This window comes from Chroicocephalus ridibundus, chromosome 13 (genome assembly GCF_963924245.1).
Source record: "Chroicocephalus ridibundus chromosome 13, bChrRid1.1, whole genome shotgun sequence".
NCBI lineage: Eukaryota > Metazoa > Chordata > Aves > Charadriiformes > Laridae > Chroicocephalus > Chroicocephalus ridibundus.
The window spans coordinates 3,114,199-3,137,970 of record NC_086296.1 but is presented as its reverse complement, the minus strand read 5'-3'; the positions used below and the strand labels follow the sequence as shown (position 1 = coordinate 3,137,970).

Genomic DNA, 23,772 nt, shown 5'->3' with positions numbered 1-23,772 from the left:
TGTATAAGTCACGTTAGGTCACGTTCGTGCTTCCTGCGTGGTGTCCTGGCTCCTCAGCAGTTCAGTTTGTCTCCGCTCATCTCCCTGCTGGCGGCCGCCATTGGGTCCAGGCCCTGGTCGGTCAGGGTTGCCGTGCAGGCCGGTCGGCTTCCACAGCGCAGCCCTTCCTTCGGCTTCCCTTGTAGACTAACCAAACAACACTGGCTTCATATGGCTTTGGAGAAGGGGTCGGTGAGGTAATAGCCACCCCCTACTAATTAACCACTTAGAGGCCTAATGAAGAGAGGTGGGTCTGCCAACTTCCTGCCATGGCGTCTTTGAGTGCGTTGCAGAGGTAGCAGCACACCGAACAGATCATGTGCGCTAAAGAGGTGGTTTTCCGCTGTAATTTATTTTTTTTTTAAGGCTGCTTGTCTTAAACGTCGGTGTGAATTCAGGATAAAGTGGGAATGAAATCCATGTAACCCAGCCCTGCGCCCAGCTGCTCGACGCTCATAAATCGGCACCCCCCGTGCTTGTTCGCTGGGTTTTGCGTAATCCGGACCGTGCTGTTCTTGCTTCCTGTGCATCGGATACGCATCAGAGTTGTGACTTCCTTCCCCGTATATTTATGTTCCTTTTAATCATCTCTCACAAATGCTGCTGGAGGGCTGAGGGGTGGCAGGGGGTGGCAGGACACCTGACTGTCACCCTGCTGCAGCTCTGCCCGGGAGCTCAGCGGCGCACACAGGGTGTCACCACCGTAGCTGCCTTTAGCATAGAGTTGAGGAGAAAACTTTCTGTCCTCCGGGATTTTGTACGTGATGCCACTCGGGTTCGACTCAGGTTCTCGGTCAATGCTCTGGCAGCTGAATGTTCGCCGTGCAATCGTCGGAAATAGTGCGTGTCCTTCACACTTCACGAGAACAGCTTTATTTTTTTTCTGAGCTGGCCTAAAGCTTGTTAGCTTTAACGCATCTGTCATGTAAATCTAGTGCAAACTCAGGTAAATATTTTTAGACTATTTCTAGCTGCTGTAGTTGCAAGTCTTTAGAAGATGGTGATGCTGCCTGCGTTTTTTAAGCCTTTGGCTCCTCATAGCTTTTTTTTTATTTTTGTATTGAAATGAGATAGCGAAATTGAAGATCTCTAAACCGTAAGTGAAACATCAGAGTATGTGGATGAGTACACAAATTGCTTTCGGAAATTATTATGAATATCGGTGAGTATCAAAGGAAAAACGTCGCATGTATTTTTAGCTTCTCTAAGCAGTATTTTGCTTATTGCCCGAGATGAACTCTTTGCTCCTTTCTTTCTAGGACTGTCCTTTTATAGTGTGTATGACCTATGCCTTCCACACCCCTGACAAACTCTGTTTCATTCTGGACCTGATGAATGGTAAGCAAGACTCATGCAGATGATGATAGCATTACAGAAATATTGGCAGGAGGACTTGCTGAGATCATGAGGAGAGAATGAGGGGAAAAATAAACTGAGGTGTGAAGCATCGGCCTGAGAGCAAGAGGGGTAAATTGATCTCAAGTGGGGAACGTACAGAATAGACTGAAAAATCTCTGATACCTTATAACAGTAACGTATTTAAATAAAGATATCAAAGAACCTACTAGGCTGGCAGCTCAAGAAAATGATGGTCATGTGGAGAAATGTATGAGGAGATCAGGAATGCAGCTTTCAGAATAAAAATAAAAGGGCTACTGTGAAGAGCTCTGCAAAGAAAATAAATGGGGGAAGCATTCCTCAAAGGAAAGAAATTATACCTAGAAGCCTTAGCATAATTCTTGTGAGAACACACAGGGAGAGAAGATACTGCAGTGCCTTTATGTGCTGAAGATGCTAATATTAGATGTTCGATGCTAATGTTAGAAATGCAGTGTTAGACTCGAACCCTGACTGTGGTCCCGCGGTAAGCACCTACAGATGTTGGACACATCTGCACGTACCGCGTTGCAAAGCTAGAAATTGAATTGAGAAATAAATCTCGTATCCTCTAAGTAATAGAGACTGGCTTTGGTGTTTGCAAGCGAAGATTCTCATTAAAATCTAAGCTGTAGGTCAGATGCAAGCAACTGGTTGATTATTTTGAATCTGTAGCTTGATCAGAAATAGTTTCCCAGGAATAGTCGCTATTTGATGTGTCGATGGTGTGGATTAGCTCACACAGTGACATTGTATTGTGCCTGTGCTTTGATTAGGAAAGCGTGAAAACATCCCCAGCATGAATATTTGAATATTTTGGCCCAGATGACCTTTGAAGGTCCCTTCCAACCTGGGCTGTTCTATGTGTTAATTTATTCAGTTCTCCAAAAACCTATATATATGAATGCATTTGACTTGCTGTAAATCCTTATCATGGCGACTCAGTTGCTGGATTAGTCACTGAATGCAGTTGTGTATAAAGTAAATGTATTTTTACACGGAGTTTCAGATTGATCAAATTTATTTATTAACATTCTCTGGTATTTTGTTACCATTGCAGAGTGTATGTCCAGTTTCATGGATGCTCCACAGGTTATAAGAACATAGAAATGCTATGCTGTTCCCCCCCATATCATTCTGTCTGCTTGTGAGGCAAGATTTTACTGTTCTTTAAATTCAATTCTTCTAATTTTAGGAGGAGACTTGCACTACCACCTCTCCCAGCACGGAGTGTTTTCTGAAAAAGAAATGAGGTTTTATGCTACTGAAATCATCCTGGGTTTAGAACACATGCACAATCGCTTTGTTGTGTACAGAGACCTAAAGGTAATCATTAACGTAGTGACTGCATTCACACAGGTGGTTGTTAGATAGCAGCAAACAATCCAGAGATACTGATAATTTAAATGAAGTCTCTTACCTGAAACCTTTTCTTGGGAAGAATACAGATTATTTGTTTATCTTTGGCTGAATTTTCTAAGAATTCTTCAACATAGTTCTAATCTGTGCCATTATCCAGTTTAACAGGCCTGGGAGATGCTTCCTCAGGGGCAAAATAAATCCTGTGCAGTGTTATTCATCTCACCATGTTAATGATGCTATTAATTTAGAGAGTGTACTATATTTCTGAGAGCCCTGAAAGAGGAGCGTGTGTGACGGGAGACTAAGAGGAAGACAGTTGTTCGGGGTTGTTTCACTGACAGTGGGGAAGTTGAGGAGTGCTCCGAGAGAGGTGTCCATGAGCCAAGTGACAATAAAAGGGGGGGGGAAGTCTGCACAGAGAGCGCAGAGTGTAGTCTCTGGTAAAGGATGTAAGAGCCCCACACGGACCCGTCTATGAAAGAACCAGAAACAATGTGGACTTGAGGCCAAAACGGATTTATTCTTTAATATGCTTTCCATTTCAAACCTTGCCTGTTTTTCTCTTCTGTTATTCGTCAGTATTTCATCATCTCCTCTGGAGCTGATGGTAGTGCTCCATTAGAATGTAGATTTTATCTAGAAAGTGTCTTTTATGTTGATGTAAAAAAAAAAAAAGGCAATTACCAATTACCAGAGAGTGGTGGTTTTTGAGAATTAGTTCTGTGTGCCAAGAATTTGTAGTTCTGTCAACTGAAAAATACCAAGCAGTAACCTTTCTGTATCTCTGGATTTCTAGCCTGCAAATATCTTGTTGGATGAACATGGGCACGTGAGGATATCAGACCTTGGGCTGGCTTGTGATTTTTCCAAAAAGAAGCCACACGCTAGCGTGTAAGTACTGTGTATGGGAGCTTTGCTGCACATACAATAATTGCTAAATAAGTCCTTTATGTGTCTTTATAATTTAACTTTGCCTAAAGGAAAAAAATAACACTTGTGTGGCATAGGCTTGCTTTATAACACAGGAAAGATGGATACTCTAATAAGGTTTTTTAGTCTCCTCTTTCTGTTTTCCTGCACAGTTGTAGCAGCTGATGTGTAGGCATGGCTGGAAGATGACACATTATTTCGAGATGATTCACTGTTCAGAGAAGATAAGAACCTGACTGAGTTAAAGTACCAGATTGTTTTAATTGTCCTAAATGGATAATTAAGTATTCTGAAACTGACTGAAAAACAGGATTTATTGTGTCTTTCTCTTTCTGGATCTTTGTAGAACTGGAGGCAAATTGTGTTTCTTTCTGCCTCTTGGCATCGGGTCATAACTAGGATCTGAATTTCTTGGATTGTGCGTGGATTCCACATCTTATCTGGCACGTTTTATTCTTAGGTCCTCCTTTGCCCTGATTTAGTCTCAGAATTTATGCAAAAAGGAAAGCTGCATCCTGTCATATCTTAAAAGATTTGCAATTCAGTAGCTTGTTGAAAAAGTTTATACGTTCCAATTACGTCAAGGGTAAAACTGGTACGTGGTGACCAGCGACGACTCCTGGAGGAGGTGCCCTGGTGTTAAACCTCGCACACGGGTGTCAGCTGGAGGGAGACACGTGGAGCACATCGAGAGAGCACGGTCCAGCTCTGCTCACCCTGGTTTTGGGGCTGTGGGTGAGGGCAGGTCTCAGGGCTGGAGCCATCTGGCCTGAAATACCAGGAGCCCCGACTGTGTCCTGATGTCTGTCTGTCCTGTAAACTGGGTGGACAGAGTGTGCAGCTTTTCCACCTCTCTTTTCTGTTCCACTCTTAGACAGAAGGCTACCTACTGACCCCTGTACTGGGGGTTCTAATTGACAAGCGGCTGAACATGAGCCAGCAGTGTGCCCAGGTGGCCAAGAGGGCCAATGGCATCCTGGCTTGTATTAGAAATAGTGTGACCAGCAGAAGGAGGGAGGTGATCGTCCCCCTGTACTCAGCACTGGCGAGGCCACACCTTGAGTATTGTGTCCAGTTTTGGGCACCTCAATACGAGAGAGATCTCGAGGTGCTGGAGCGAGTGCAGAGGAGGGCAATGAAGCTGGTGAAGGGCCTGGAGCATAAATCTTATGAGGAGCGATTGAAGGAGCTGGGACTGTTTAGTTTGAGGAAGAGGAGGCTGAGGGGAGACCTCATTGCTCTCTACAACTACTTGAAAGGCCATTGTAGAGAGGTTGGTGCTGGTCTCTTCTCACAGGTAATTAGTGATAGAACAAGAGGGAATGGCTTCAAGCTGCAACAGGGTAGGTTTAGGCTGGACATAAGGAAAAGGTTCTTCACAGAAGGAGTGGTTAGACACTGGAGTCACCATCCCTGGATGTGTTTAAGACTCGTTTAGATGTGGTGTTAAGGGATATGGTGTAAGGGAGAACTTTGTAGAGTGGAGATGATGGTTGGACTCGATGATTCCAAGGGTCTTTTCCAACCTAAATGATTCTATGATTCTATGCTGCTAAACTCGCTGTAGCCACTTCAGTCTGCCTCATCATTTCTGGTTTTTATGTTTTAAGGTATTTCCTCATTGGATATATACAAACAGAAAACGTGTTATCTATGTATGGCCAAAGAAAAAGCAAAATAAGATCATCTTTAAAATTAATTCTCTCTAAATTAGGCTATCTTATAGAGAAAACACTGGTTTCTTATTTATCTTTTTCTACAATGATAGTTTCGATTGTAATCAAGATTTTGTCCCTTTCTGCTTCTCAGAGGTACCCATGGATACATGGCTCCAGAGGTGCTCCAGAAGGGAACAGCATACGATAGCAGTGCGGACTGGTTCTCGTTAGGCTGCATGCTTTTCAAACTTCTGAGAGGGTGAGTGAAGTTTGATGTCCCGTGTGCTTTTTTTTTCTTTTTACCCTGGGCCTCGTCATTGTCTGTCCCTTGAAATACTAATACATAACGTATTACATATTATCTAAAATGGTATCTGACTGCTGTCTCTGCAACTTAGACCACGTCTGCACGTGAGACTAAAACAGGCTTTTTTTTTCTCCCAAAACAAACAAACCACAAGCCCTGCTTCCTTCAGTAGGTACACGTGTGGGGCGGTGAGGGAGGCAGATGCTCTGTCCACTCCTTTGATTCTACTGCTGGTCAATTTACTCATCTCTTGGCAATTGTTAGTATTTTAAATGATATGATGTTATTCGTTGCTTAAATACACAAGCAGCCCTGTTAAATTATGGGCTTCATTTTAATGCTTAAGACCTGCTGTTAGGGTGAAACTCTTTGTTGCACTGTTTCCTTTTTTACATGATACTCAGCCTTCCCTTCTGTAGTGTTTGGGTAAGTCATAAAGTGTGGATGCTTCCATTTGCTGAATCTGGCCTGTGACTGTATTGATGTACAAAAGTATATGATACTTACAGCTTTGTCAACTGTTACCTTCTCAGTAAACTTATATGGCTGCGTAGAATTTATTAAGGCTACAGGATTTTTCTGAACAGTCAATAAGCACTGATTGGCAAGTGTTTGTTGAAAATAGCATCCTCAGTGTTAATGGCAAAACAGAAAAAATCTTTTTAAGCTTTTCAGAGTAAAGATGGATCATTAGTTAGATCATCCTGTGTCCTTGCATGTAATTAGTTATAAGCTCTTATCTCCATCCCAGACACAGTACAAAGGAAGGTAAGTGTGTGTCTTCTGAATTGAAGTATAAGCTGTACTAGTTTAACATTAATTTCTCACCAAGTAGATGAAATATAAGTGTGCAAATAAAGAGAGAAAGGGTGTTTAAATTGCAAAAAAAAGTAAACTATTCCTAAGCGCGGACAGCATCGTGCTGTAGATGGCAAGACACACAATGGTTTGGGTTTGCTGGGAGGAGAGAGGAGAGCGTTGTTCACGCACAGGACCACTGTGGACTCCTCGTCTTTCCTTTTGAGTCTTTTTCCTTTTGAGTCACTTGGGCACAGAAGATTAGGTCATCCGACTGACTGGCATGGTTTTTCCTTCATAGAGTTGAAGTTGTGTGTTGAAAGAACTAGCACCTAGGGGCAAATGGTCCTATTTACCATGGAAACTTGGATTTGCGGGGCAGGGAGATCTCAGTCTTTGTGGGCTGTGATTCCTCCTGACGGAGATGTGCAGGGTGGTATCGGTGGTGGGCCAGAAGCCAAAGCATTATTCATTGTGAACTATCCTTCCTCATCTGTTCTGAAGCCAATTAAACAACTCACATCCCAAAACAAGGGTTGAGCACATGGTGCCATTTCTTGGTGTTTAGTAAATTTAGTCTGGCATAAAAACCTGCCCATAAGTCCCCAGTGAATCATTTGCTTCCCTGATCTACGCAGAGCTTTGTGGTCAAAGTATATGAAGCTGCACGTTTGCCATTCACTCGTGTCTTTTTACCTATCATGCTTAAAAACAGGAAAATTAAAGTCCTGCTCTGTCCTTCAGATCCATTCATCGGAAAAGTTTTTTGGGGATAAAAGGGAAATAACTCTTGAGTAGCAGGTCCCCAGTTGAAACAAGCTAGTACACGCTGCCATGTGGCAAGACAAAATGTTTTATAATAGCTAATTAATGCATTGATAAGCAAGTAACATTTTAATTTTGAAAAAAATCATTCCCTCAAGGTTTTGAAGAAAACTAAGAAGCAGGGAACATATCCTAAATCTAATTAAAAAAATCTCATACTAAAATGTCTCTGCTTTCTTTCATGCTGTTGTTTAAGTACTTCATGGTCAGTCTGTAATATTCTAAGGCCCTCTGTAACTAAAAGGAAAAATTCAAACTCAGAATTATGAAGCAGGAAAGGGATAAAGATGATGATTTACCAGATACCATCAAATACTTTCTCAGTCACTAATGTTGTGGTGTCTGTGATTATCTTCTCTTTCATCTACTTTAAGATCTTGCTTCATCCTGCCCATATAGATGAGTGGTAAGTTCTGTAGGTCATACTCAGTTTCCGTATATAGATCAATGTTTTTAAATATCAGCGTTGTGATAGCTGTTCAGGGTTTTCTTCTTAGATAAACTGTTCTGGTTTTGGGGACACGCAGCTGTAACTGGTAAGGCGTTTGAAACACTGTCTTTAAGATGGATCAGTGCATTTAAGACTAAACTAACCCGCTACGTGCCTGTAACTGGAGTAACTAGATCAGATTTCCCTCAGTTTGCTAATGCTCGGCGCAGTCTTTAAAGAAATCGAACGGTTGCTTTTCTCTGAATTTGATTTTGATGTCCACCGCATGCAATTGTACTGGAAAACAAAAAGGATAAAGTTTCTTGCAAAGTGGTGCAGCTCTCTGTAGTAAGACAAGAAAACAAAGTGGTAAGAGATCAAGCATTGGTATTTTTGAGGTAGCTAGTAGCTGCAGTATGCTAGTGTGTAAAGTCTCATTTTTCATTTTAAATGCTAAATATTTTACTACTTGTTTTATTGTTCTGCAGGGCAGGCTTGATGAGGTGGAATAATGGGACTAAAAGAACGCTATGTTGAGGTTGCCACAGCTGAAATAAACTGATATGTTATGGCTTGACGCTTAATAGTGCATTTTCTTATTTCTACAGTCACAGTCCTTTCAGACAGCACAAAACCAAAGACAAGCATGAGATCGACCGGATGACGCTCACCGTGGTAAGGACCCTGGCGACAGATGCAGTTACATTCCTCTTGTTTAGTAAACTCCCATTTCCTCTAAAAACTGGAACTATATATATAGCATTCTTTATGAGAAAGCTGTATTTACACATGGAAGAGTTGTTTACAGACGCTATCAAAGAAAAGCTACTCTCCTGTGTGGGGAAAGCAGATCACGCTACTTCTATAACTAAAGGCCTCTTTTTGTGTTTCTTTTTTCATAGAATGTGGAGCTACCAGATTCATTTTCTCCTGAACTGAAGTCCCTTTTGGAAGGGCTCCTGCAACGGGATGTTAGCAAGAGACTTGGATGCCAAGGAAGAAGGTAGGTGTTGTCTTCTCCTTGGACCGCTGCCTTTAAAAATTTCCACTGCTCTGTAAATGAATTAATTCATCTCAAGTGAAAATCTGCTTCCTGTTGTGATGACTTTAATTTTGGAAAGAGAACATTAAAAATGTTGTTTTGCATGTGTTGTTGCATGGAATTATATTTCATCTTCCTTTGGTTTGGTCAAATTTTTGGACAATTTCTGTCATTAAAGGCTTCCTCTGTGTTCTCTGCGGTCATGCTTACATTGGATGGTGTTCCTACTTTTCATCCCGGTGGTGGCGTTGTGGTTTTGCCTGATCTGTTTTGGCATGAAGTCATCTTACTTGATTCAGACATATTGATGGCTAAAATTTATTGCTTATGTTGTAGCTGTAATGATACATATAAAAAAACCCAACCCCAAAACCACCAAGCACAGAAAGCTGTGAACACTTGCTTCTTTTTGGGTTGCCTCTATTGCCAGATGTACCTGTTTCATTACATGATTCTAAGAAAAAGGTCATTTTTTTGTTTGTTTATTGACTGCAAAACACTAGTTGCTCCTGCCAAGCTTACCTTGCCTGTAGCCGTTAACTGAAGTTATTGTTATCACCTATTTAAAAAGCCAGCGTGTGCCTTGTGTGAGACTAGGAGAGAAAACTAGGAAAGGAGTAAATAAGTGTTGAGAAACCATTAACAATGTGTGGCAACAGTTAATTGATGGTCACGCTTGAGACTGGGGGCGGCTGTAACTCCAGTGAGATATCCAGAGGGTTTTTTATCATGGAGCCTTGTATGATAATGACGCAACGTCGCTTTTCAACCTTGGGCCTATCAAGAGTAGTTGCTTAGTTTGCCTTAAAATATGTATAACAGCAAATGGAGTGGAGGAAGCTTGTTACTTGGAAGTAGCGACTGGGATCTGACAACGGATGAGTATTGTTTGTTGTTTGAAATGATGGAATACCGTAGCAAAACAAGAGCGATTCCTTGCCAGACCTACAGCGCTATTTCCAGTATTTCCACGTGAAAGTCTCTTCTGTTGTTTACTTAGGAAGACTTTTTTTTTCTTGAAAAAAAGAGCATTTTACCGATGTTTTCAAGTGATAGAAATGTGACCTTTAAAGGCTTTCTATTTCTCAAATACATTTGAAAAGTCCCTTCATTTTGTTGACTTCAGTTACTTTTATTTTGCAGTGCACAAGAAGTAAAAGAACATCCTTTCTTCAAAGGCATTGATTGGCAGCAAGTCTATTTACAAAAGGTAAAGGATTAAGACAGTAACCTTAGCTTACTTGGTAAAGCAGTAAACAGAAAATAACTCTGAACAGGGAACGGACAGAAAACTTCAGGGTTCCACTCCCCAGCACGTGTACTCATTTGCATGGATACGTGGAGGACTGGTGATGAAAACCACTGTATATTCATGACTGCAAGTCTTACTAATTGTTAGTAATGAATTATTATTTTTTCAGGGTCAAATGACTTCATGGTTTCTTCTGCTTAGCTGTCTCTAAGCTGTAGGGTTTTTCCCCCAAATTTTTGGAGGACTTCTTTATTAAAGGAGTGGAGAACTTTGCACTGAAGTTTAATTTCAAGGCACATATTTTGCACAGTCATGTGTAATTTGTGCAAAGAATAAAAAGGCCGTATATATCTACAGAATGGATTTAAATAATGTCCATTAATTTGTCTTTAATTACGCTGCTTTTAATTTCTAGTACCCTCCACCATTGATTCCTCCCAGGGGAGAAGTAAACGCGGCAGATGCTTTCGATATTGGGTCATTTGATGAAGAGGACACTAAAGGCATTAAGGTACACAACTTGAAACGATAGATAGAGAATGGCGCTGTGACTGCTGTGCTCAGCTTTTCCTGCGTACGTGCCGTTCCTTTGCTTCAGGGGCTACTGAATGTGCAAGGAATTGCTCTCAAGTTTGGCAACTAAATCCATGCTGCTCCGAAAGAGGTAGCTTGGGCTGGTTGTCTGGTTTGTTGTTGTTTGCCAAGTCCTTCTGTTTTATTTTTTAGATTGGCTGAAATCTACCTTCCTATCGAAAGTTTCATAAGATAAAGCAAATATTTCAAAGGCTCAGATAACTTTTGGGAAATCCTCAGATTTTCAAGAATACTTAATGGTTTGTAGTTCTAGAAGTTGTGATTCGTTTCTGGTAGCTTGGATAAATTGAATTAAACCTTATTTTAGTAGTGTTACCTCATGGTCAGAGAGTGCAATGGAAAACTCTTACAAATGATGAACTCTATATTAATGGTAGCAACTTTATAAGTTAGAAAAGTGATAAAAGAAGCTTTTGGGTTCTGATATTTTCCAAAATCTAATGAAAACAATGTAGAGGAAAAAATGAGAAGTTGAAGCTGCTGGCCTATTTCTGACTTGCATGGAGGTGGTGTGGCGTACCCTGCGTGTTCCTCCCCTCTCCTGAAGCCTCCCTGGTACTGTGAGACAGCGGGTGAATCAGCGCTCGTCTTGGGTCTGTCCCGTTCAGTATTTTTATCATACACTTCTTTGGTAGATCAAACTTTATTCTTGTTATCACAGAAGTGAGTCAGGATAAAAACTAATTGCTCTAAACTTTATAAGCAAAAAAACATGTTAAGTACTCACCGTGCCTAAAAAGGAACTTGCCTGTCAGTGTCACCTGCTGTAATTACAGAAGTTGGCACAGAAAAGATTTTACGTGTTTAAAGAGAAATGCAGAGAACCCAAAATGTTCTTTACCCCAGAAAACTACAGATCTTCAGCATCAGTGTTAGTCTAACAGGATTCCAGGTACCTGCAATTCTGGAATGCCATAATTTGGAGGAACATTTTGCAAGGAGAAACCAGGTGGTCTTTTTATTTATTGAGGGGATCAGATATTCTTAGCAAGGCCTATAAATCCTATAGCCAGATCACCTCTGGGTAATCTTCCTTCAGGCTGCCTATAAGATAAATTTATTCTTAGTCCTGAGTCAGTGAGGGATATCATGTACAGCTTCGCTCTGCACTTTCGCGGGGATGTCACGGTCTTTTAGAAGGGACTGAATAATTCGTGCCTCTGAGTCAGCTGCAGCCGGAGCTTCCATTAAGGTGTCGGGAGCCGCCTCTGCCCGTGAGGATGCCAGTTTGGAGTGCCTTGCTCTCCTCCGTTGCCCCTGCGGATTATATTTATATTGCAGAGTGTCCTGTGACACCGAGAAGAGCACGTGTTCTTTGAGGTTACAAACTGGAGAGCCACCAGTGGGTGCCCATGGCTTTCCCCTGTTACTCATATGCCGTCAGGAGTCCCTGGAAGCCACTTAGCAGATTTGCAGGGTAGTCTTCTGGCTGCAGATCTAGGGTGTGTTTTCCTGCTGTGATATGGCTATGGATCTCTGAAAAGGAGAATATCCACTCTGGGAGTGTCTGGCCTGGCCACAGAAGGAGAACTGAACAAGGCTTTAAATTAATTAATTAAGACCTCTAATAATTTTATAGGGAAAATATTGAGCACCTCTAATAATTTTATAGGGAAAACATTGATCGCTTTTTGTACTGCATCAAAGTGCCTTGTGGCTAAACCCAGAACGTGGCTGTGTCAAGCAACAAACAGTCCTTCCTGAAAATCCAGTAATTTTGGTTTCCTTCAGTGCAATTCAATTTAAGTACTGTAGTTAAGGATTAAGAGAGAAAAGAATCTATATAACAGGAAGATTGAGGTCTGCAGCATGCACTGCTGAATTTTGAAGGTTAAGAAGGCAAGATTAAGCTGTGGAAGGCATCCTTGTGTAAAAGGTATCTTTTCATTTATTGATGGAATTTTTGTGCTGAGAAAGTGTTTAATGCAATTAGGACATATTGTTAACACTGATTATGCGATAAAGTTGAGTACCGCTGCTTGCATTTACGTAATTATTTAAATGTACAGTCTAGAGAACATTATGGGACAATGTTGAATAAGGCTTTTAGAACTATCAAAGCAAATGAGTTTTGAACAGGTGGCCTGTTCTCTGTATATAAATGAATATTTTTGCTTAAATTACTATCTGTTTTCTCTTGTTTGCACCCATTTGTTCTGGTAAGGTTAGAGCTCAATACATCTTTTAAAATAGTACTGTTATATGGGTAACTATTAAGTATTGGCTGTAAGAATAGTAAAAGTTATTAAAGTGTTGGGGTTTTATGTTGTTTTTCTCTTGCAAGTTGCTTGATAGTGACCAGGAATTATACAAGAACTTCCCTCTGGTAATATCGGAGCGCTGGCAGCAAGAAGTAGCAGAAACTGTTTATGACGCAGTAAATGCAGACACAGATAAAATTGAGGCCAGAAAAAGGGCTAAAAATAAGCAGCTTGGCCACGAGGAAGGTAATCTGTCAAATACACTTCTCTCCATCTTTTGCCGCTAGATAATAATTCGTGTGTTCGAAGTTTCACACGACAGACTCTCATATTACTGTCATTCACCAGTAATTGTTAGAATTCGTTTAGTCAGTATCGCGTTTCTTGAGACGTTTTTAATGTTTTGAAATGCTGTATGATGACATAATGTTTTGGAAAATCTTTTGTGCTCTCTTTTAAAGATTATCATGTACAGCCTTTCATCGTGTTTGTTTATGGTGTGTGCTCAGAAAAGAGTACGTGGGATTGATTTCATGCAAAAGAAAGGGAAGGAAAATGGGAAGTCCTTTACAGCACACATCACTTGTTTGCCCAAGGATCATGCATCGCAAACGCTGAACTTTGGATAGCAATATACAATTCTTTTAATAGTTAATAAGATACTTTTTTAAGAACCAAATTCTGTTCTTGGTTAGTCCCCTGCAGCCGCATGGTGTAATTAAGGCAGAACTGGCTGTGTGCGTGCCTGTGCACGTAGGAGCGCTGTTGCATGCCCAGCGAGGGCACATTGAGCCCCATCGCGTTCAGGACTCGGTCCTTTCTCAACATAGCACATTGGCAGAATGCTTTTAGGCAGTATCTTGTTCTGCACACTAAGGTGTCCTCTCCTTCTAGATTATGCACTCGGGAAGGATTGTATTATGCATGGGTACATGCTGAAACTGGGGAACCCGTTCTTGACTCAGTGGCAACGTCGTTACTTTTACCTCTTCCCAAACCGACTTGAATGGCGAGGAGAAGGAGAATCACGGGTAAGTGAGGTTATCCAGGGAGCAGCGGCTTCCAGGGGCGTGAAAGGCAGGTGGATTTGGAGGGAAATCTGAGAACTCGTGCTCAGGCAGACCTCTCGTGGAAGCAGAGATTTGTCTGAGTAAACAACCAGTGGATTTGAGAAACTTATCTGGAGTATCGCTGTAGTTAATGGGTAGCTACACTGCACTGAGGAAACATAAAGTTGTCTTGAGAAACCTGTTTACTTTGTTTTGTTATGTTTTTAAAGGAATTTGGTAGTTCATGGTGTTGTTTTTCATTTAGGACCTCTGGACTATTTATACAAAAAAACATAAACTGGTAAGGTCGTAAACGCTATAGCATTTTATTTCAAAGAAAATGCTATAGTAACTTTAGTTTAGTCCAGCTGTGATCATGTGCTAGGCAGAGCATTTGTATATTTAGTTAAATAAGGTTTTGGAATTTGAAAACATTGTTCTCCTCTTAGTCTATAGGGAAAGCTTTTCTGCAAACTCTTGTTGTGTGTTTGCTTCTCTGTAAGTATATAGTGCTTAAACATTCCCTTTCAGCTCTTTGAGATAGTCAGTAAGGTTGTCCTTTTTCTTAACAGCAGTAATACTTGGAAAAAAAAAAATTATATGCAACTCTCGTGAGGGAAAATAGTGAATATTTTGTTTGTAGACCCACCTATTTGTAGATTCTTATTTCATGCTGTCATTACTGGCTTTCTTAGCTTATATTTCGTTTTCTCTGTTGAAGCAACCAAGCCCCGTGCTAGATCTCTCTCTTACCTTATAATCTGTCTTTAGTTCATGACCCAGTCATCAGAAACAAAGAAAAGTTTGTGTAATGACTGTTAACGTCCATAACTTGATTTCTGTGGGTAGTCCAGAAAAATTAGGTAGCAGCTTTATTTGATGGGCAACAGGTTTTTTCGAATCATCTTTGTGTTTTCTTTTTGCAAATGCTACAGCAAAACCTACTGACAATGGAACAAATAGTATCTGTTGAAGAAACACAAATTAAAGATAAGAAGTGCATTTTACTGAGAATTAAAGGAGGAAAACAGTTTGTCCTACAATGTGAGGTGAGACGCTTGTTTTTCAATAGCTGTTAATCAGATTGTTTGGCGTATGATAAAACGATTGAAAAGTTTCTCAGGTCCTCCCATTATGTAGTGACTAAGTGTACTTTATGAAGCAAAGCTGAACCTAAGCAAAACCGGGAAGTTTTTAACAGGTTTGAATTTTGAATGCAGGAAACCTGCAGCTGTGCCAGTTTCTGCCATGGATTTCAATGGTATTTGGGCCAAAATGAGTTCGGTTTAATGAATAGCTAAAAAGTTTAAAACCTCTCAACCCACGTGGGCTTCAAAGGCCTTGTTGGCATGCTGGCAGTTAGTTCATGGTAGGTAATGTGTTTGCGAGGGAGGAAGTACGCAAGTCCTCAAAACGTCTTGACCGACTGTAGTTGCTGCTGGAAGCAAAGGTCTGCGTGTTTTCAATATCCAAAGTTACTCATTCCATCACAAAATTAAAATAAGTTGCTTAAAAGTGCTATCTAAGAGGGAAGACGCTGTTGGCAGTTTACTGTGAAGTGCCAAACTACTTCTGTATCTCTTTCAGAGCGACCCAGAATTTGTTCAGTGGAAAAAAGAGCTGACGGAAGCTTTTACTGAGGCACAGAGGTTGCTGCGTCGGGCTCCAAAGTTTCTCAATAAATCTCGCTCCACAGTTGTAGAGCTTTCAAAACCACCGCTCAGCCACAGGAATAGCAATGGGCTGTAGGAGAAACAGAGAACAAAGTTCACTTAGGGAAAGCTACTTTGTGAACTTGTTGAGTTTCACAGAATCCTTATGAGTGACTTTGTGCAATCCCGCACGCGGGATATGCTTAGAAGAGGAAAAATTAGATGTTTACAGCATGGGATAATGTCAGAACTCTGTCTCTGGAGGTTGTGAAGACTGGAACAATGGCAAGTGAATTCATGCTCCTAGCAGCGGTGGAAATTACCAAGCGTAGAGGCTGGATGTTGCTCCCATGCATTCCTGCACCCTGGCGGTGTCTAAAAACGTGGTCCGTTACTCTAGAACTACTGATGGAAGGAAGATACTGTTTTCTCTGCAATACCCTCGTTTGGTGCGTACCGAGCCTGGAGACTGAAATGGTTACTGCTGGCTGGGATGACACTTCGGTGTGCGATACCGACAAACCCCTCAACTGCGGAAGGAGCTGCAGACTTGCCATGTTGGATAACCTTTAATCTGTCGTGTTGCCATGTTCTTTCCGACCATTACTGCTGACTTTGTAGTAACCTTTCTCCATACTGCTGATGATCAACAGTGTGACTCTTATGCACTTCAAAGTACTGAATTCTAACTGTCCTGTGGTTTAAATGTTATTGCTACTTCATGGAAACATTGAACTCAGATTATTCACTTGGTTTGTTGTACTCACTAATAGTAGCTACCACCGGTTTGCTTCTTCTACGTATATGCAGTACTATAACTGACACAATAGAGTAATAATTGGTGAAGAGGAATTTATGGTAGCTTCATCTAGTGCTCTGTTGTATAAATTGACTATTTTAGCACAGTTTTTAAAGAGCAGATTCCTTTTGACAAGTTTACAGTGAACATAAAGACAGTTCTTTTCCATTTCAGGTCAACTGCACTTTTTAAAAATTAAAAAGAAATTATTCAAATCCAATGCATTCTAGTGCATGTACTGGGTTAAAGTGTCTGGGTACCTCGGTACGTATTTTGGATCACTCTTCAGTTACGGGACTTGTGGATCCTTCTCTGTTGTACACAAAACCATTAAGCAAGTGTGTTCTCATAGCGTAGATATCCCAGCCTTTCGCTGTAGCTCAGCTCAGGAGGTTCGTGCACACATCACATGGCTCGGCTTGCAAAAGGATTTTCAGTTTTCTTTTCTAGGGAATTCAAACTGTCCACGTTCAAAACAGTCTGAGAATACCGAGGATGGAACTGACAAAACGAGCTGATCCAATGCCAGATTTATATTAATTCTACTTGAGACATCAGTCATGTCACGTGGAAACTCTTGCTAAAGTAAAGATATAACTTCTTAACTGTTAGACAACTTGAAGCACGTGAAGTCAGCCTTTCCCTGGTCATTGGGATGTTTTCTAAGACATAGGTCAGGGCTTAATTTAAGCTTTTTTCTGTTTCAGTGAACGACTTCAAGAACATTTTCTCCCTGATCATGGTGATACAATTCCCGTCATCCCTAAAGACGATGGGAATTGCATCTCCATAAATGGCAGCAGAAGTTGCCCCGGCAGCTTCCCCTGGTGTGCACGGTTTGTCTCGCCAGTGCTGCTAACAGATAACCGCAGAGTCGAGACCCGTCTCCTCGGAGAAGAGAACAAATTGGCAAAAACAGGAGAGTTCTTTTGAAAGTATTTGTTTATCCAGAACACACTTGTAATAAAATTGGATGTATTTGCTTCTAGAAGTGGGAGTGACTTAACTCTGCATAGCACGTGTTTTCACACCTGTGCGAACTGTCTTATCACCCGCTGCAGCAGAAAAGGGAAAATGCATTTTGGAAGATACCCCGTGTGAGTCGGGTGATATCTTTTAATGAGTTTGGGGGTTTTTTTCACTTTTTTTTTTTAATTACTCTGTAAGAAGAGTACCAGCTTCTCTGTCATTCTTACTGGTGAGGGATGTTCACCATCTCAGCATCCTCTGTAAGGCGTCGTTGTGGTATTTACCGAGGGGTGGCACAGAAAACGTCTCGTCTTACTGGCACTGACGGAGCACTGAGTGCTGTTGAGCTTTTCCTACAATACCATGCCACGCTCTTATTTTTTTTCTTCTTGATTTGGAAAAAAACACCTCAGATTGTGAGAAAAACTCTTAGTTCTCGTGTGACTGGTTTGTGCTTTCTTAGTTCGTTATCGGTTCCATTCTTCTCTCTAGTTGCTTTCCGCGGTTGCTTTTTACGCTGAACGCTTGCTGGCAGAGTTTTGCGGTTCCTGATGCAGCGATCCCATCGGTTCCAGGCGCTGGTGTCTGTGAGGAGGGGAGGGACAGATCTGCGATTGGGACATTGCGCCTCAAAACCATGGATTTTATATGAAACAAAGGCTGTGTATTGACTTACGGAAGTATGCATATTTTGAAGTGTAACAGAGTTGGGGTGTCCCTAGAACGTGCTCGTTAGTGTGGTCCTTATTGCCTTGTCCGGGTACACGGCAGGAGCGGAATAGTAAAATATTTGTTTTTCTTTAGTCAACTGATTTATCAACAATTTATAAAAGGTTTATATTTGTGGCTCACACGTGACTGTGCTGTTAGGAGAGAAGGAGAGATGACCGTAGTGGAAAACTTGTGTACGCGTGGGGGAAGTTGGGATCCCAGTGACAAGTTGGGTTCTGCGTGGAAGGGACTGGATCTGCTGGTGTGGAGAGAGAGCTGCAAAGCAACATGTGAGATAAGATCCAGCTCCAACTGATCGTTCCTGGTTTAGGTACCAAATTCTCTGAAGTTTTTTCTTGGACAAAGGTTCTTGGTGGTGTTATTTTACATGAGGGTCTTTAGCTGTATGTGGACAAAATCTTGTTGAACGCAGAGAACGTAAGGCATGGTGTTGTCTTTTATGCATTTTGACCACGTTTGTAGGATTTTCCTTATTCTATTTTTTTTTTTTTTTAATGTTCAGGGAAGTAAAGATAAAAGAAATTAGAGCTTTGGGCATCAACATTGCTGAGTGAATGATTAAACGCGTATTTTTAAACAAATTAGCTGAAAGCCCTTTAAAGCAAAATCAGCCCTACTGAAGAATTAAGCATGTGTGGGTATTGTTTCTTACGCTTCAAAACAGAGAATTACATGCCAGATAGAGCCATGTTAAACACTCCCCTGACACATCCACATGCCTTCAGTGCTGCAGGGATTATTTTCTAATTATTCTTTGTCTCTGACGTACAAGCTGACAAAGGCAGTAAGACCAGATCCTGGAAGGCGAGCGCGGGAGTGACGTGGTGGTAGAAAGATGTGTAATTTCTGCAGGAGCTGGGCTCGCGGGGGGGTCGCAGTGGCCTTTAGGAGAGCTGCAGCTCTGGTCTGTGTTCTTCGCCTTCCCCTTCCCTTTCCCCTTCCCATTTCCTTCTGCTCTGGGGCAGGGCGGCATTTTTGATACGTGGGAGTTGCTGTAAATTCATGTCTTGCTTCAAGGACCGAGGTACATCAAATTCTAGGCAAAATCAAGCTTTTATGAGGTGAAATTGAAGTGCAGGGGAAGCAAAGCTCCACTTACTCCTGCTGCGGGCAGAGTGTGACTGAGGAACCGTGTGGAGCTGGGCACAAGCTTGGCCGGTGCTGTAACGTGTTCCCTGGACACCGTGTCAACTGAGATGTCCCATCATTGCAGGTATCAATTAGGCACTTTTTATTATTCAAATTTGTTCGCTAATTTTTTTTGCAAATGAACGAAACCGTTAAAAGAATATTTACTGTCTTTTTTAAAAAAAGAAATCCTTCATCTAAGTGCAAGCTGTCCAGTTTTCTAAGTCTAACAGCTTCTTGGTGTTAGTTATGTTTGAGCGTTAACGTCTTGTCACCGGGCCAGCAAAGTCTAGGGCTGCGGTCTCCCGAGTTACTGCTCCAGGCGCTGCTGGGAGATAAGCCCTGCTGGTGGAAATGCTGGAGCTGAGCCAACTTGCACCGGCGTTCCCGGTTTGTTACCCTCCCTGTTAGGCTTCGAAAACAAAGGCTCCGAGCACGCTAATAGTAGCCTAATAGTAGTTAAGGCTAATAGTAGTTGGATGTGCGGGTGGGAAACCTGGCAGGCAGGGACGGCGCTGCGCGAGGGTGACGGTGATAGACCTCAGCTTAGTCGCCTTCCAGTTTTCCTTAATTTCAACAACTCTCCTTTAGAAACGCCGTGGAAGTTTTTCTTCTCCCACTTGTCTCGAGCTGGCGGGGGGGGGGGAAGGAATTAGGGTCATCAGATTGGTTTTGGTTTTAATTGGTATTTGCTGGTGTTTGCAGCCCAGTGGACAGATAATAGGAAATGTCGTGTATTTGGTGCTAAAACCAAACCTGTTTATCCCAGTTGTGATCCCGTACAAGGGGATGCTGTCGATGTCCGGTGGAGCTGCTCGGGCTGCTGGTTGATACAGCAGCCCTGGCACCGCGAGCAGGCTCGGGCCCCCGACGCGTGCGACGACTTGCGCAGTAACATTTCCTACATTTACCGTCTCCGACGATGGTAAATTAGCTCATGAACAGTGAAATACCCGGAGCTCCGTGTGTTGCTCTTTTCCTGGCAGCTGGTCAGTTTTAGGACTAGATTCTTCAATAGCCCGTACATACCTCCGTACTGCGGACGCTGGCCATCGCACACTGGTTTCGCTGTTCCCCACGCGGCAGATGGCAAGGACACAGTTAATTTAACTCTGAAATGCTCACACTCTAAATATATATGGAGGAAGGACTATTTTGAAGTGTACAGTAGAAAAGTAAATAATTCTAGTTGCGTTGATTAATATAAGGAATGAGTCAATTCTACAAATCAAAAAAAAAAAATCTGAAAAGCGTATTTTGAAAAAAGCATAGTATTAATTTTAATATTGTAAAAAAGAAAAGGAAAATATCTAAAATATACAGAGAACATATGTATATCCAAATGTCTGAGAGATTTCAAGATAATCTACTTTTGTTTTCTGTTGATTTCTATTCCATGGTGTACATATTGTGTGGATTGAACATTGGCTGTTTTAATACTATTGTTAAATTGTATTTTTATTTTGTGTTAAACTAATCATCACAGACTCAGCTTTATTTTGTTTATGTAAAGGTTGCTATGCTATGTAGGTATAAAACCAAGAATTCTATTTTAACAAAAAAGCATTTTATATATTATTTATTAAATACATGTGTCTCCAACTTCTGACATTCCACAGAATTTCTGCTCCGTATATGTATAGAAATGGCAGTCCCTTTCAAGCAGGATCAGTCAGCTTTATTCTGTTTTTCATAATAAAGTGGAAATAGTTGCCGTCAGTCTGTCCAGCTGACCCTTCTGTTCCGAGCGTAGTGGCTTCCAGGCGCTGTCAGGACCATCTCGAAGTGCAGTGGCTCGTGAATGCAGAAACATCTGACAAACTTGCAAATAAACCCCTGGGTTTGGTATTTCTAAATTCCCCCTTTTATTCCTCGGCGTTCCGGAGAGCGAGCGTTTATTCACATGAGCCCGTGCTGGGTTAACGAGAATTAATGACCTTAAATCGGGGCGAGGAATCGGCTTGATATTTGAAAAAGGTCAGGCATGGGCTCAGGTATTTGCGAAGCTCTTTTAATTCCAAGGTTAATGAGGGAGTGGAAGGGAGAGCCCGGAGGGGCTGCGGGGTTTGAGCGCGGGGGCCGGCTCGCAGCGGTGCCTTGTGTCGGGCGTAGGGCAGAGACGGGCCAAACCGGCATCGGAGGTGGCAAAAATTGTATGTGTTGCTGTTTCAGGGGGATTATTTGGTCCTTAAAAATAGGTTTAGAGCCCATGAAGCCAGGAGGGGTGTCCTGCGGAGCTGGGCGGCCGGGGCAGGGGCCAGGCCGTGGCGCAGGACTCTGCCCGCGCCGCAGGCGAGGAGGGGAGCGGGCACCCCCGGGACCCCGCGGGGACCGTCCCTCCGGGGGTGTCGGGACTCAGAGCCCGCGCTCCCTGAGCTCCACCTGCCCGGGCAGCCAGCCCCTCGCAGCAAAGGGTTTGCTGGAGCTCTGCTACCGCTGGGCACATCTGTCCATAACCCAACCGGGCACTTCCTTCCCCAGCCAGGTACAAAAATAGCGCAAAATTCATCAGATAACTCATTTGCTAAAAATAAGGCCAGTTGCAGTCCTGGCCCCCGCAGTTTGAGGAATGCTCAAGGTATTAAAGCACATGCTTGTAATTGCCACTGTGGTGGAGCTCGGAGCACGTACCCTTCAGGGTTTAACCGAGTGGTGTCTCGAGGGTGAAATGTGGCTTTTGCTGGCCGTGGGGCCGAAGCCGCCTCTTCTCACAGGGAGGGGTGGCCGCTTTCCCCCCGTAGTACTTCTGGCCTGGTTTTACATTTTCCCCGTCTGATCCTGTTGTATTTCTGTGGCTGAGAGCGAGCTGTAGTGTTGAGAGAGCTCCCGCGGGGTGGGAGAGGCCGGTGGTGGGGTGTAAAACCGCACGGGTGCCCGTGGGATCCTGGTTTTTTGGCATCACCCACCAGAAATGCGCGGAGATCGGGGTAGCGCCGAGCCCGGCGCCGCAAACCTGACCCGTGCCCAAGCAGGGCTTCCTTAGAAAACCTGGGGACAATGCTGGTTGTTCACCCAGGGCGAGGATTTATCCGCGTTTGTGTAACTTGATGTATTTCCAGACTGGGGGAGGAGGCGGGTGGGGTGTAGCACTGGGATTGCCTGGATGCGGGGTGGGAAGAGGCCTTCCCGGCAGTAGCAAGCATCTTTTCCTTAAGGAAAGGGAGAAATCAGAGAGCAGGCGAATAAAAATGAGTCTGAAAAACAGAATAAAGCGAGAGCATCCTAGGAGAGGCGTTTTTATGAGCACTGTTTCAGTGACGACATTCGGTCCTTAAAAAAAGAAAAAAAAAAAAAAGAAAAAAAATAAAGGAGCAGATTCACATGAATAGCTACTAGTGATTTAAAGAAATATATTGAAAGAGAACCTGTTTTCAATGTGTAATTTAATGGTAAGAAAAGCCAGTATCTGTAAATAACTTTAGATATTGTATCTATGAGAATCATTCTTTGTTTTCTGTACTTGGCTCTTTTCATATTTATTGTGCGGAGGAGGGGGTGCCCCGTGCCGGTGTGTGCTGCTGCACGTCCCAGTGGTACTTCTCCCAGAGACTTTATCTTCGGGGTTTACAGTCCTCGGCGATTTGTGACTGATGTGCCACACTTAGTTAATTCCGCCATTTTATTTTATTTTATTTTGGTTTTTGGTTTTTTTTTTGTTGTTGTTTCGTTGGGGGGTTTTTTTTGTTGTTTTTTTTTTATAAAAGGGTTATTTTGGCACAAGCTAAGCTGCTTCTGTGTGTTGGTCAGTACAACTGCTCTCGTACGACGAGAACCCCAATAAAAGCCGTCCTTTGCGTGTGTGCTGCCGCCTGGTTTCTTTTCGGTCTCGCCTGCCCCTTCCCGCGCGGATGGCGAGGCTCTGCCGGGACTGGGGGGGCTCTGCTGGACGAAGCCCTGCACCCCCATCGCCCCCCGGCTGCTCTGTCAGAGGTAAGTCCCTTCGCTCGCCGGAGAAGCCGTTTTTCATGCGTACGGTGTTTATTCATGTTTTTTCCGTGGGTGGCTGCGTCCTGCGGATGGGACGGTGCCGCGGCGGCGAGGAGGGCCCTGGGGGTGACCCTCATCCCGCTGTGCTGGGGCAGCACCACACCATGGCCCTGGCAGGGACTGCGAGGTGTGTTGGGGGTGACAGACGGTGGCTTTCTGAAAGGACAGGAGGGACCCCGATGCTGGGAGCCGCAGGGTGCCCCAGCGGCGAGACCCACGCACAGCCAGGCTCCCCCGAGGCTGCGGAGCCCGCGGCGACCGTGCGAAGGATCACCCGAAACCGCGTGTTCTTGTGCTATTCCTGGCTGGAAAATGGGGTGCGTTGGTGAGACGCTTGGGGCAGCCCTTGCTCTCATTGGGGGCAACTACAGGCTAACAATCCTCTTTCCTTTCTCATTAACGGAGCTTTTCCAGCTGCCCGTGCTGATGCCCTGGGCACGTCCGCGGAGCTCTTTGGGGGAGCGGCGGAGGGTGGGTTTCACCTTCACGGGCCGGGCTGGGCCCCATCCCGCCTCCCGCGCCCCCCACCCCTGCCTGGGTGCCGGGGCGAGTGGGACGTGGGTCCTGCTGGTCCCTGGGGGGGGGGACACCCATGGCCCCTCCATGTGCTGTGTCCCCAGCAGAGCTCTGCTGGGGATGGC

The 23,772-nt window shown here is 43.3% G+C and overlaps 1 protein-coding gene across 4 annotated transcripts in view; it reads left to right on the top strand.

Moving 5' to 3' along the window:
- GRK3 (G protein-coupled receptor kinase 3) overlaps positions 1-22,944 on the top strand; it is a 78,378-nt gene extending 55,434 nt beyond the window's left edge. For all 4 annotated transcript variants that reach the window (XM_063351494.1, XM_063351496.1, XM_063351495.1 and 1 more), the window contains 12 exons: positions 1,299-1,377; positions 2,612-2,742; positions 3,575-3,669; positions 5,518-5,625; positions 8,335-8,401; positions 8,629-8,729; positions 9,912-9,978; positions 10,436-10,531; positions 12,899-13,061; positions 13,710-13,846; positions 14,800-14,913; positions 15,452-22,944. In XM_063351494.1, the coding sequence (XP_063207564.1) occupies positions 1,299-1,377; positions 2,612-2,742; positions 3,575-3,669; positions 5,518-5,625; positions 8,335-8,401; positions 8,629-8,729; positions 9,912-9,978; positions 10,436-10,531; positions 12,899-13,061; positions 13,710-13,846; positions 14,800-14,913; positions 15,452-15,613 (1,320 nt within the window). In that variant the 3' untranslated portion in view covers positions 15,614-22,944. The remainder of the gene's footprint in view (positions 1-1,298; positions 1,378-2,611; positions 2,743-3,574; positions 3,670-5,517; positions 5,626-8,334; positions 8,402-8,628; positions 8,730-9,911; positions 9,979-10,435; positions 10,532-12,898; positions 13,062-13,709; positions 13,847-14,799; positions 14,914-15,451) is intronic.
- Positions 22,945-23,772: the final 828 nt, after the last annotated feature.